This window comes from Dama dama, chromosome 15 (assembly GCF_033118175.1).
Source record: "Dama dama isolate Ldn47 chromosome 15, ASM3311817v1, whole genome shotgun sequence".
Lineage (NCBI taxonomy): Eukaryota > Metazoa > Chordata > Mammalia > Artiodactyla > Cervidae > Dama > Dama dama.
The window spans coordinates 72,073,117-72,087,659 of NC_083695.1; the positions used below are offsets into that span (position 1 = coordinate 72,073,117).

At 40.3% G+C, this 14,543-nt stretch overlaps 1 protein-coding gene across 1 annotated transcript in view; it reads left to right on the forward strand.

Moving 5' to 3' along the window:
• Positions 1–14,543, forward strand: part of SORCS3 (sortilin related VPS10 domain containing receptor 3) — a 545,070-nt gene that overhangs the window by 324,092 nt on the left and 206,435 nt on the right. Inside the window, exon 5 of the mRNA XM_061163158.1 lies at positions 5,498–5,571. Coding sequence (XP_061019141.1) covers positions 5,498–5,571 — 74 coding nt within the window. The remainder of the gene's footprint in view (positions 1–5,497; positions 5,572–14,543) is intronic.

The window sequence follows — 14,543 nt, forward strand, 5'->3', positions numbered from 1 at the left end:
GGAGACAGACAGATAGACAGTTTTCATCTGCTTTTCACTAGCAACTGTCATCATGTCCCTTCTTTCTCTTAAAAGCTCCCCAGAACCCAGCTCAAGACCTTCACAATATTGACACCTTTCTTCTTAGTGTCTCACCCGGGAAAATCTTGATCTAACATACTTCTTTTTGATATCACCTATTGCCAAAGGCCTAGCTCAAAGTACATTTCTCCAAGGAGCCTCACTGTTCCATTGTTACTCCAATTTATCTTTCCTATCTCTAATTTTCTAGTGCCTTAGCCTTTGCCCCATTTTCCCCTTTGACATGGTTCAGTTCAGTTACTCAGTTGTGTCCAACTCTTTGCAACCCCATGAACTACAGCACCCAGGCTTCCCAGTCCACCACCAACTCCCGGAGCCTACTCAAACTCATGTCCATCAAATCAGTGATTCCATCCAACCATCTCATCTTCTGTAGTCCTCTTCTCCTGCCTTCAATCTTTCCAGCATAAGGGTCTTTTCAAATGAGTCAGTTCTTCACATCATGTGGCCAAAGTATTGGAGTTTCAGCTTTAGCATCAGTCCTTCCAAGACTATTTAAGACTGATTTCCTTTGGGATGGACTGGCTTGATCACCTTGCAGTCCAAGGAACTCTCAAGAGTCTTCTCCAACACCACAGTTCAAAATCATCAATTCTTTGGCACTCAGCTTTCTTTATGGTCCATCTCTCACATCCGCACATGACTACTGGAGAAACCATGGTTTTGACTGGAAGGACTATTGTTGGCAAAGTAATGTCTCTGCCTTTTAATATGCTGTCTAGGTTAGTTATAGCTTTTCTTCCAAGGAGCAAGCGTCTTTTAATTTCATGGCTACAGTCACTATCTGCAGTGATTTTGGAGCTAAAAAAAAAAAAAAAAAAAATAGTCTGTCACTGTTTCCACATCTTTGCCATGAAGTGATGGAATCAGATGCCATAATCTTAGTTTTCTGAAGGTTAGTTTTAAGCCAACTTTTTCACTCTCCTCTGTCAACAAAAGGCTCTTTAGTTCTATGTTTTCTGCCATAAAGGTGGTGCCATCTGTGTATCTTAGGTCATTGATATTTCTCCCGGCAATCTTGATTCCAGCTTGTGCTTCATCCAGCACAGCATTTTGCATGATATAGTCTGCATATAAGTTAAATAAGCAGAGTGACAATATACAGCCTTGATTTACTCCTTTCCTGATTTGGAACCAGTGTGTTGTTCCATGTCCAGTTATAACTGTTGCTTCTTGACCTGCACACAGATTTCTCGGGAGGCTGGTAAAGTGGTATGGTATTCCCATCCCTTGAAGAATTTTCCACAGTTTGTTGTGATCCACACAGTCAATATGCTTTGGCATAGTCAATAAAGCAGAAGTAGATGATTTTCTCGAACTCTCTTGCTCTTTTGATGATCCAATGGATGTTGGCAATTTGATCTCTGGTTCCTCTGCCTTTTCTAAATCCAGATTGGACATTTGGAAGTTCACAGTTCACATAGTGTTGAAGCCTGACTTAGAGAATTTTGAGCATTATTTTGCTAGCATGTGAATGAGTGCAATTATGCGGTAGTTTGAACATTTTTTGGCATTGTTTTTCTTAGGGATTGGAATGAAAACTGACCTTTTCTAGTCCTGTGGCCACTGCAGAGTTTTCCAAATTTGCTGGCATATTGAGTGCAGCACTTTCACAGCATCATCTTTTAGAATATGAAATGATTCAATTGGAATTTTATCACCTCCACTAGCTTTGTTCCTAGTGATGCTTCCTAAGGCCCACTTGACTTCACATTCCAAGATGTCTGGCTCTAGGTGAGTGATCACACAATCATGGTTATCTGGGTCATGAAGATCTTTTTTTGTGTTTAGTTCTTCTGTGTATTCTTGCCACCTCTTCTTAATATCTTTTGCTTGTGTTGGGTCCATACCATTTCTGTCTTTTATTGTGCCCATCTTTGCATGAAATGTTCCCGTGGTATCTCTAATTTTCTTGAAGAGATCTCTAGTCTTTCCCATTCTATTGTTTTCCTCTTTTTCTTTGCATTGTTCACTTAGGAAGGCTTTCCTTTTTATTCTTCGGAACTCTTCATTCAAATGGGTATATCTTTCCTTTTCTCCTTTGCCTTTTGCCTTTCTTCTTTTCTCAGCTATTTGTAAGGCCTCCTCAGACAACCATTTTCCCTTTTGTATTTCTTTTCCTTGGGAATGGTTTTGATCAATGCCTTCTATATAATGTCATGAACCTCCATCCATAGTTCTTCAGGCAATGTGTCTATCAGATCTAATCTCTTGAATTTATTTGTCACTTCCACTGTATAATCTTAAGGGATTTGATTTAGGTCATACCTGAATGGTCTAGTGGTTTTCCTTACTTTCTTCAATTTAAGTCTGAATTTGGCAATAAGGAGTTCATAATCTGAGGCACAATCAGCTCCCCATCTTGTTTTTGCTGACTGTATAGAGCTTCTCCATCTTTGGCTGGAAAGAATATAATCAGTCTGATTTTGGTGTTGGCCATCTGGTGATGTCCATGTGTAGAGTCATCTCTTTTGTTGTAGGAAGAGGGTGTTTGCTATGACCAGTGTGTTCTCTTGGCAAAACTCTGTAGTCTTTGCCCTGCTTCATTCTGTACTCCAAGGCCACATTTGCCTGTTATTCCATGTATCTCTTGACTTCCTACTTTTGAATTCTAGTCCCCTGTAATGAAAAGAACATCTTTTTTGGGTGTTGGTTCTAGAAGATCTTGTAGGTCTTCATAGAACCATTCAGCTTCAGCTTCTTCTTTGACATGGTGGAACTGTATAGATATTTGAGGGCCAGATGTGGTTACTTTTAGATTCCTGAATAATTAAATGTGGTTGAGTGCTCTTTAATTTAATGGTGTAGAGCTGTTGTTGTTGTTCAGTCACTCAGTTGTGTCTGACTCTTTGTTGCCCCATGGAGTACAGCATGCCAGGCCTCTGTGTACCTCATACCTCACCATCTTCTGAAGTTTTCCCAACTTTGTGTCCATTGCATCATTTTATTCACTACATTGGTGAATGAAGAAAGAGATTCAGAGCAATGGAGCAATAGTTTTACCCATTTTTTCATGTGCAGATTTGGACACATATATTTTTTGGGACTTCCTGGGTTGGGAAGATCCCCTGGAAAAGGGAGTGGCTACTCACTCCAGTATTCTGGCCTGGAAAACTCTCTAGTCCATGGGGTCACAAAGAGTTGGACATGACTGAGAAATGTTCACTTTCACAGAGTGAAAGCCCCGTTTGAATAAAAACCATGAGAGCTGGTGGAGTTGGTATGGAATAGTATAAACCTGGAATCAGCTCGATCAGCTCAGACATCCTGGATTTCCATATTGTTGCCACAGTCCCTTTGTAGAACTGAGCGTCAGTGTCTTCAGTATCTTTCAGGGTCTTCAGGTTCTATATATGTGTATACAACATCACTCAAACACATCTGTTAATTACTAGACTAAAAGGAGACTTCAGAAATGTAGTTCATGGTGACAATGTTCGATAAATATTTACTGAATGAAACTGAAATGGGACCAGGCTTCTCCAGGCCCCTCAAAACTTTTTTGAGATTACCAGAAGTTCATGCAAAAGTTAATTCTGTATGCATTGTGAGATTATGGGCTGACAACTTACAGGTGGAAACGTTACCGGGTGTGGTACGCTGGAGAGCACTGTGGGTCAGCAGTTACCTGTGATTACATGTATGGCCTTCACCTGACCCCATTCCCGTAAACCTGAAGGCCACCTACTTCTGCCTTGCTCAGTTTCCCCCCTTGTAGATGTTTGTGGAAAAGTGTAAACATGATGTAATTCTCAGTATAAATTAGGCATTGTGATTCCATGGAAGGAGATGTGAGCTAGGGCCTCCAAAACCCTAAATCCTATTAATAGTTCATTTGACCAAAATGTAATTTCTCTAGGACTGTCTCATTAACTGTGAAACAGGTTTGTGTGTTCTTTGGTTATATACCAGGCATTGTGTAACCACAAAGATGAATAAGGCATGATCACTGCTCCTCTATTGACTCTCCATCTAGGGAGAGGAGAGCTAACCAGCAATGACTAAGTGTGAACAGCTTCTTGGAGGCAGATAGTATGTGTAGTCGTGGCACTGTGGGGAAGTGGTTAACTGTGCCTGAGTGGATCAGAGAATGTTTGAGAGCAGGGTTTTCCATTAGTGATAATTGTCTTCCCTTCCCTTCCATGTCCTTGTAAGGCTAAAAGGGATGTGAAGGAGCAACACTGTCAGACATTAATAATAATAATATATAAATAATAATAAACATTATTATTATTCCATTATCAGTCACATTCAGATATTATACTTTTAGGCATTCAATTAAAAATAAACCCCACACACCTGGTAAGTCTCTTACAGGGATGTTGAGTTTTCCCTTTTGTGTTATAAAGGATCAAACTCTGCATTCATAACATAAGAGAATGTGCAATCTGAGTTATGTGGCCTTGCAGAGGGTTTTTTTTTTTTTTTTCAATTCCAAAGTCCTGGGGCTCTTCTGTTGTTGTTGTTGTTGTTTTTTCTCATTCCATGAGTTGATACCTGTCTTTACCTGCCTATTTTAATTACTGATTTAGGCGACAGATATTTAGTGAACACTTCATATGTATTCAAGGAGTATAAATACAACTAAATAATACAGTCAAATCTGAAAGACATACTGTATTTTACCCAGGATAAGTGCTCAGTGGAAACGAATGATGAGTGCAGTGAATTGAGAGGGAAGAATAGTGAGTGGGCTAAAGGTCAGAAAAAGCTTTGTGGAGGAAGCCACACTTGCACGGGCCCTGCATGCACTCTGAGGCACCAGAGTGGTCTTATCCTTGCCATCTTACGGAGACATGAGGGTGTGACTGATCCTGATATTGTGAGTGGTGTTGAGAGGTCCATTCCATTTAGATTATATTTAGGGAAGATTGATGAAGTAAGAGACAAAGCTGGGGGCACAATATTTGGCATGTAGTATTGGCTTAGGTATCAGCTGATGAGCATTTTTACCTGTGTGTCTTATTTTTCCTATGAGCACAGAATCTACCTCTTTCTTAACTTCTTGTCCATCAGAGTGCCTTTAATGTAAGAGTTGTTCAGTAAATTTTTTTAAAATTAGTGTTGCTGAATTATTTTAGATATAGCTAAAGACTTCATGGAATTTGAAGAAAATAGGAAGATATAATTTTACTAAAGGGTTTACCTCTAAAGGTGAGACACGGGTGGCATCAGAAATAGTTTACACTCAGCTCAAAAGCCTCAGTTGATTGGTTATATATTGAGCTAGAAGACCCCATGATAAGCACAGCACCATCATGTTCGTAATATTTTTATCTGGATAGGATGGATGCCTACTTGAGTGTGTTAGGCACTGTGGTGGGTTCGAATGTTCATCTCCAGAAGGATGGCACATATGTTTCTGTTAAACAGTGTCCCTTGATGCTTATGCTCTGCTCACTTCCTTGTTTTGCAGCTCTACAGCTCCATGGACTTTGGAAGACGGTGGCAACTCATGCATGAACGCATCACACCCAACAGGTTTTACTGGTAAGCCCCATCCAGAGTCTCACCACTCTCTTGGGTAGGAATCAGGCAACATGGCGCTCTGGCAGTTCCTGGACACCTTCAGCACTTGAAGTCATTGTGTGTCCTAGCCCTTTGCCACTCAGTTTGGTTCATGGACTGGCAGCATCAGCATCACTTGGGAAGTTTTAGAAATACAGAATCTTGGGGCCCATTGAAACTTATTGAGCAGAACTCTGCATGTAGCATAGTCCCTGGTGATTTTATGTGCACATTGAACTGAAAAGCCCTGGGCTAGAGAGCTCCATGAGAAGGTCATGACTGGGTGCTCTTAGCTATGTATTAGTCTCCCCTCTTTTAGTAAAAAGTAGATATTTTATGAACGTATTCTAAAAAGCAAGCATTTCCTAAAATGTACTATGAAGGACACTAGTTTCACACAGTGCTTCTCCTTCCAAAGGCGTTTCTACGGTCACATAATTTTAGGTAACAGTTTTCCAACTCTGCCCTCGTGGAGACTCAGGATTCACATTAGGATATTAGAGCCTCTGGAGAAATGAGGAATAGAGGAAGCTGCCAAACATGAAGTCACTGATTCCCAAACTCACTTCACTCTAGAATCTCTTTCTCATGTCATACCTGATCATCCTTTAGAACAACTTCTGAGGAGCACATTTTGACAAGTTTTTCAAGGAGTGAATACATTTCAACTGGAAAATTAGCCCTTTCACCTAATCAGAAAGTCTTGTTATTAACTGGTATTTTTTATACTTGAATTCTATTGCTAATTTGGTTGTAGCAGAGTAAACTTGGTTTGGTATAATGTTTACTTTTTACCCTTCCTAGCTATATGAAATGCTTCTAATATGTATCATACTTTCATTTCTGCAGAAGCAATGGCCAAATATATCTAGGAATGTATGTAGGAAGCATACACCAAAGTGTATGACATGCTTAATTATGTGCTTTATTCGAAACAGAAACAAAATTAACAGTACTTAAAAGTAGTACCTATTTCATGTCTCATTTTAAATACCTTAGTTCAGCTCCCTTAAAGAGTCATGAGAGGACCCTTCATGCCTTCCACAAGGTGGGGGTGATGTGTGTGTGGGGGGAGTAGGGGGTGTACATATATACTTCTTTGAACATATATATATATATGAACATATATATATATGTATATATGTTCATATATATACAACCATGCCAGCATCTTTGGAAACCACATTTCACCCTATCCCCTCTGCACCTACAGAACTATGTTCAGAATTAAAATGATGATTGCTGAAGCACACTGTGAAAATCAACTATGTCTTATTATATACAAAGTACTCAGAGAGAAAAGGGAACTGGTAGTCATTTTTTCCCTTTGCAGACTGATTATTATTTGTTCTGTAAATACTATTTCAATTATTATTTGGTCTATATTTAGAGTTATATTAAGATGTTTTCAATAGACTGAGACAGAAAAAAGGAAATATTTGTTTTTCTGATGTGCTAGTTATATAATTACTGCCTTTTGCTCAGCTAAGATGGACCAGTTCCTCGGTGTACCATCACTCAAAAAGAAAGTGAAAAGTCAAAGTGAAAGTTCCTCAGTCATGTCTGACTCTTTGCAACCCCATGGAATAGTCCTTGGAATTCTCTGATCCAGAATGCTGTAGTGGGTAGCTGTTTCCTTCTTCCAGGGATCTTCCAAACCCAGGGATCAAACCTAGGTCTTCCACATTGCAGGTGGATTTTTTACAAGCTGAGCCACCAGGAAAGCCCAACCATCACTCAAAAGTCCCTCAAAAAAAAAAAAAAAAAAAAAGCCCTCTGCTATTTTTGGAACAAATTCTTGAGATGGTAAGGCAGTTAGCTGACTGGGAAGTCAAGTTGATGAAGAAGGGAAGTACAGTAGACTGGATAAGCCTTGTCATCATTCCTGAAGGAAATTAAGGAGATGAAAGGCAGCATTTTTCTATTTGCAGAGGGCAAGAAGGGAATGTTTCAGCTTCTATCTGCCTTCCCCCTTCCTTTATAGAGCAAAAAGAATAAATCCCCAGGTCCTGATAATTATGTTTCATTTCTTTTCCACCCTGTGCTTCTTTCATATATGCCCCCATGGGGAAATATAAAAGTTAGTGCCTGTGCTGGCTAGCCAAGTAGTAGTTGAAAATTCCATTTTTGTAATTATCACTTCTCTGTTTCTGATGTATAATTGCCACGATTATTCTTTTAGGTGTCACTGGAGTTGTAGAGGAAGAGCTCATTTTACATAGACCTTTTTTCCCCCCAGTGATAGAATCATGATTGTGGAAAGCTCTTACACTGAAAAGACTTGGCCTGTATAGGTTAGAAGTGGAAATATCAACTTGATACCTCCTTGAGGAAAGACAAAGTGTGCATTTGTCAGGGTATAGAACACAGCTTTGGTTAAAACAGAGCCTCTCGGGGCTCTGGTCTCTGCATCCGTATAAATGGGAACAGTATTCGTCCTGTCAACTTCATATAGTTATTGAAAGGACAAGATATCATCCGTTCAGAATTGGACTCTTGGCAATTTTATTTCTCTGTTTCAGATTTATAATTTGTAAATTATATCTTTAGGTACTATATTTCTTAGTAGTTCTGAATTTATTCAGTTGCTCAGTCATGTCTGACTCTTTGTGACCCCATGGACTGTGGCACACTAGGCTTCCCTCCTGTCCTTCACCATTTCCCAGAGCTTTGTTCAAACTCATGTCCATTGAGTCGGTGATGCCATCCAACCATCTCATCCTCTGTCATCCCCTTCTCCTCCTGCCTTCTATCTTTCCCAGCATCAGGTTCTGAAGACCGTAACACATTAAGTGATTTGTCACTTCTTCTGGGATCCAGAAAAATCCCATGCCCAGTGAGACTTTTCCTGTGGACATCTAGTAATAATTGAATGGGTCCAAGAAGCCACATCTCAACCTAACTTTATTGTCCTCACTCTTTCTTGAGTCTTAATTTTTCTGATGTGATAAAAACAAGACAAATCAACAGCCAAAAACCTTGAAACTGCTTCTTTTTGAGGGATGATGCAGAGTGAAGTGGTATTGGGGCTGATAGGGACACATGGAGGGAAGGGCAGTCATGCAAAAACAAGAAATTGAAGTAAAAGACTTATCTTGCAGTATGTAGACAAACAGAGTAAATATGCAACCCAGACAGAATGTTGTCCAAATATTGTTGTCTATAATTTGGAGATTTTCAAATTTCTAGGGATAGATCCTTCAGGAATGCTAGGTGTCTTCTCCCATACTGCCTTCAGTTGGTAGAAAGTAGCAACCTAGAGGGGACCTGTGGGGAAGAACACTGTGATACAGAAATGATTTCTGCCAAGGATGAAAGAGAAGACTCAACCATCTATGATGATGATCAGTGTAATGGCTATGAAAATGCATCAAGAACTGTAAGGAGTATCATGATTGTTCATTTCCTCCTTGGTGCCCTACAGTGCCTATGAGTTAGACAGGGCATGGGCCATAATTTTCCCATGGGCCATAATATTAGCATTAATAATCAAAGATTCATTAGAGGTAAAATTTTCTTTATGAATTCCATATGTTCTACTGCCATCAAGAGAGGTCACCTAGGAATCTTGCACTTTGGAGTGACTCCACCATCATGCCCTGAGAATCAGACTGACATGCAAACTCTTTTATGTGTGACCCTTTCACTCATTTGATATGTGGTTAATGGGCAGATTACTAGCCCTGTCTTCTGCTCCTATTCATCACCCCAGTTGCTTTAGCAAGTTTAGTTTGCAGGGAGAACGCAGGAGTAGCTAAGTATCCCACTGTAATCTCTCTCTAGTCTCTGGGCAGGGGTATCACAGGGAAAAGTGGTTTTTGGTTTAATAGCCTACTGAGCTGCAAATGAATAGTACCTCCCCTCTTCCACTGGGAGATGTTTAACAGGCAGGCACATTCTGCAGTGGGAAGATTGTTTTCATTGCGCATCCTATTTGAATACTTGTTATGGTTCACAGCTTTACCTCGGTGGCCCCTCAGTCTCCCTAGGTGTTCACCCTCTTCTGGCTTCTTTTTCAATGAGGGGACAGGCCTCCTAGGACTTGCTGAGTTCTCTGTGTAACTGGGCTGGCCTCTAAGTGCCTCTGATCCCTGATAGAATTTATTTGTGTAGTATCATGTACAAGAGAAAGAATGTCTCCTATGTTTCTTTCTTACTGACTTCCCGTTAGTTGTTTTCTTTCCTGAAAGACCAGGGTCCCTTTGTTTTTCCTTGATGTCACTGCAGGAGAATGTTCTGATAAAGTAATACACCCAAAGGTGCCAGGAACTTAAATTCTTACCCCTTTTCTGGGGTCTTTGGGCTGTAAAATGGACTGGTCTTGAGAGGAGAAGAAAAAAGAAAGCCCTATAAGAAGTCAACAGGCGTGGAACAAGCTCTCGATCAGCCCACTTCAGGGCGCTCAAGGAGAGAGTGTTCCTAATGGATGGCTCTTTGGAGCTGTAACAATGCCTGGCTGCAGGCTGAAGAGTGGCTGGCATGCAGGGACAGTCAGGATGGGCTTCGCATCTCTACTGTCCTTTGATTTAGATTGGCTTACTCTCTGTAGATTTCTAATGATGGTTGTGCCAGCAGCTTTTATTTTCTTCTTTCAGAAAGGTCATTAGGGAGGGTAAGAAAAATGTAAAAGCCAAACATGTCTCGTCTGGTGTGTAGAGCTAGAATGTCCTAGGAATATATCTTTTAAAGAAGAAAGGAAGGGTATGGACTAAAAACTCCTTTCATTACAATATTTCCTTTCCAATCTTCCATTGTTCTTATTTTTTCCAGTCTCTTTGTATGTATATGCTCTTTTATACATAGCTTAGACATTTTTCACACAAATTTGTATAATCTGCCTTCTCCCCTTTTAATGTTCTATTATAATAATTTTATGATATTATAAAATCTTTACAATCATTTTAATTGTCTATGCAACACTTCATTATGTAAAGAGACATACTTTATAACTCTGTTTTTATTGAACATTGGAAATTTTCATATTTTTCATTGTCATAAATAATAGTTTAATATTTTATGCATATTTCCTTAATAACTAGGATTTTTTCCTTGGATAAGTATCCTTGGTAGCCTGAATAAAAACTTGTTTTTTCCCAGTCTCAACAGAGTGTCACATTCAAATGGAATGACCAAAATTCAACACTGAAGCATTTTAGGGAAATAAAGATTTTTATTGAACGTTTTCTTAAAAGAGTTGCAAAGAAGCATCACATCACACAGCACACAGTGAGTCTTTCTAAAACTTCCTTTGTCCATATCTGACAGTCCAAGATCCTGATCATCATGCTAGTTACTGTCTCATCTTTTCCTTCTCTTTCCATGGGCTCTAAAACTATTCTCAGTCACAGTGGTTCATTGTCCATAGCACAGCCCCTTCTAGAGAATACCTTGTACCCCACACACCTTCCTCCCCAGGTATCATAAGCTTTTCTTATATAGAAAAGCTCATCTCACCATCTATCACTCTCACCCTTCCCTCCAGGAAATCAATCTTTGCTGCACAGCCCTTAGAAAATGTAGGAGGGGGAGCTGGTGATTGTTAGAGTCCAGTAACTTTGGTTTAATCACTACTAAAAGAAGAATAATTGCATCAAAATATATACATTTTGAGTATCTTTAATACCTTTCTTTAAAAATGTCAATTATGTGCTATTGTATGTTCTCACCTAAAACATATGCAAGTATAGGTCTACTTATGATTCATATTGACTTCATTCTTGGGGTAGGCATCTTCTAGATGGTCCCCAATGCCCTCTATCTTCTGGAAACCTTCCCATTGAGCTTGGGCTGCTTTTAGTGACTTGCTTCTAGTGACTAGTGTGTGGCACAAGTGAAAAAATGACACTTTGGAGATTCATCTACAAAAGTTTGTCTTAGGGACCTTCTTGTGATTGCTTTGTGAGCTGCCCCATGGAGAGGCCCATTTGATGAGGAACTGAGGGAGGTTGCAGTCAGTAGTCAATGAGGAAATGAGGGCCTCAGTCCAACAGCTCAGTTCTAGTGAGAAATGACTGAATCCTGCCAACAATCATGTGAGTGAGCTGGGAGGGGGGTCCTTCTCCAGTCAAGCCTTCAGGGGAGACTGCAACTCTGGCCAGCACATCAAGCCTGTGAGAGACCTTGAGACAGCAGCATCCAGCTGAGTCGTGCCCAGATTCCTGATACACAGGGGCTGTGAGACAGTAAACCTTTGTTGTTTTTAGCTGCTAGGTTTTATAGTGAGATTGTCTGAACTTGTTTCATTATATTCTGTTTTATTCTGTTTTACATTCTGATGGCATGATTTTGCTTTCTGAGTATGCTTTTTGATGCCTCTGTGTGTATGTGTGTGTGTGTGTGTGTGTGTGTGAGGGTAGCCCAGTGTGCACATCCCCATTCAGAAAAGTGCTAATCTCACTTACTAAAATCCCATTTATCTCAGTCCTTGACTTACCTAGCTCAGCCTAGCAGTGGCTGTGAGAGTGGAAGACATAGAGCAGAGAAGCAGGAGATGAAAATGGGACATGATTCTTGAGATCATGTGGCTAGTGAACCCTCTTACACCTTTACTTCAATTTACACTCTGAGATCTCACTTGTTCTGGAATGTGTTCTATTTTGCTTCAAGGATAAGCTCCTAAACTATGGTTCCTGAGGAACTGCATGGCGAGTCATCCTTTGTCTGTTAATACATTACCTATGACAGAAGGAGAGTTAAGGGACAGGCAGAATGGCCTGAGATTGCTTCCTGGAAAATCAAGGTCTTTTCAAACAAAATTACCATTATGGGTGGAATTTTTGGAGCTGCCTCTACAATTTTGCAAACACAGTCATTTACAATCTCGAATAATGGGATTTAGGTATCGACCTGATAGAATCAGATTTAGAGGCCCTTTGCAAACAGGGTACGCCACAAATAATATTTAATTCAACTTTCCCTTACATTTTTTAAATGGTGCAGCAATTTAAAAATGCATTACATTCAGAATAATACATGCAAGGTCAGAAGGGGAGATGTGAAAGCTCAGCTCGCAAGGAGAAATCAGTTTCTACTTTGCTGATGGGGCCACCCATATGCTGTATGTCTGGTTGCATCTTGGCCTTGGAAGAGCTATCTTAATTCTGGGAGCAAATGCAGTACTTGAAAGCTATCATGGTTGTCAGCAAGTGCTCTGAGGAAAACAGAAAACTCACCTCTTCGGGTGAAATCCAGACCTGTTGGACTTATGTAATAACTATCCTGAGCACAGATGGGTTCTATGAAGGAGGGTAAACAAGGAGATGTAGGTAGCTGTAGACTGAACGAACTCTTTACTGTGAAGAGAAGGTGTCATATCTGACCCTGCCTCGGGAACTGTGAAAAGATTTGTGTGTCAAACAGAGAAGTCCAACACTGAATTAGGTAATGCATCCACTTACCTAATCCAGTCTAAGAAAAACTCCAAGATACAAATGGGAAACATAATTTCTTCTTTTCCCAGTCTCTTGGATGGATTCTCTGGAATTAGAGATGCATGGCTTCCAAATGCTTCTTTCCACTATGTGGAAAACACGAGCAATAGTTCTTCAGCTCAGAGACAGGGGGATCTCACTGATAAAATTTCAGAGGGTATGAAATGTGATTGTTCTCACAATGGGTGAGATTTCAGAGGCTACTGTCCTTTGAGGAGAGGCCAGGAGAGACACATGTGGAGTAAAGCACTTAGACTGCTCTAATCTTCCTGAAACTCAAATTGCCCATTTAGAGCTTCTTCTCCCTATATGAAGAAGTGGAGACAGTGGACCACTGATAGTCATGAACTTTGTTCAGTGGCCTTGACTAGGGAATCTGAGAATTGGAGGGTCAAGGAGAGGTCTAGAGAGAGAAGAAAGAAAAGGATATTGTGCAGCCCAAGGAGAAAGCATCCAACTGAAGGGTTGGAGGTTGTTTAATATGCAGGTTGGAGACAGTGTTACAGGCAGGAGGAATCACCCTTTTCCTCACTGAGGAAATCTAAGCTTGCTCTGTTTCTGGTTGGGTTAAGAGTGTGTTTTAACCTGAGGCTACCATAACAAACTGCTGTAGAACTGGGTGGCTTCAACAGCAGATGTGTATTTTCTCCTACTTCTGGGGGCTGGGAGATGAGGAGATCAGGGTGCCAGCATGGCTTCTGGAGAGAGCTCTCTTTCTGGTTTGTAGACTTCTACCTTCTTGCTGTGTCCTCTCATGCTATTGCCTTTTATAAGGACACTAATGCCATGATGAGGACTCTACCCTCATGATTTCATCTAACCCTAATTACCTTCCAAAGGTCTCCTCTCCAGATAGCATTGCCTTAGGGGTTAGGTTAGAACCAGGTGGCTGGTTCTAACAGTAAAGGATCTGCCTGCAATGCAGGAGACCTGGGTTCGATCCCTGGCTCAGGAAGATCCCCTGGAGAAGGGAATGGCACCCATCTAATATGCTTGCCTGGAAAACCCCATGGACAGAGGAGCCTGATGGGCTACAGTCCATGGGGTCATAAAGAGTCGGACACGACAGAGCAAGTAACACTTTCACTTTTACTTTAGAGGTTAAAGCTTCAGCGTGTGAATGAGGACGAGTTGAAGGTGGGGAACACAGTTCAGTCCACAGCTTGATAAAGCAGGGAAGACATTGAGAAGAAATGCAAAATTTCCAGAGAACTTCTCACCAAGAAGAATCCTGGAGGAGAAGTGCCTCAGGCTTGTAGGAATAGATGGGAAAGCAATACCGAAAATACAAAAACAATTTTTAAAAGATACAGACACAATATACTACTTTTTTTCTGATTGTAGCATCAATACAAGCTTATTGTAGACATTCAAGAAAATGCAGGAAAATAAAAAGAAAATAATTACTTCTAATTTCACTGCCCAGAAGACATCACTTAAAAAAAATCAAGTACTTTTTCATAGACTTTCCCTTATTATAATGTAGTATAATTTTAAATATACTTAAGTTTGTTTGACAATTGA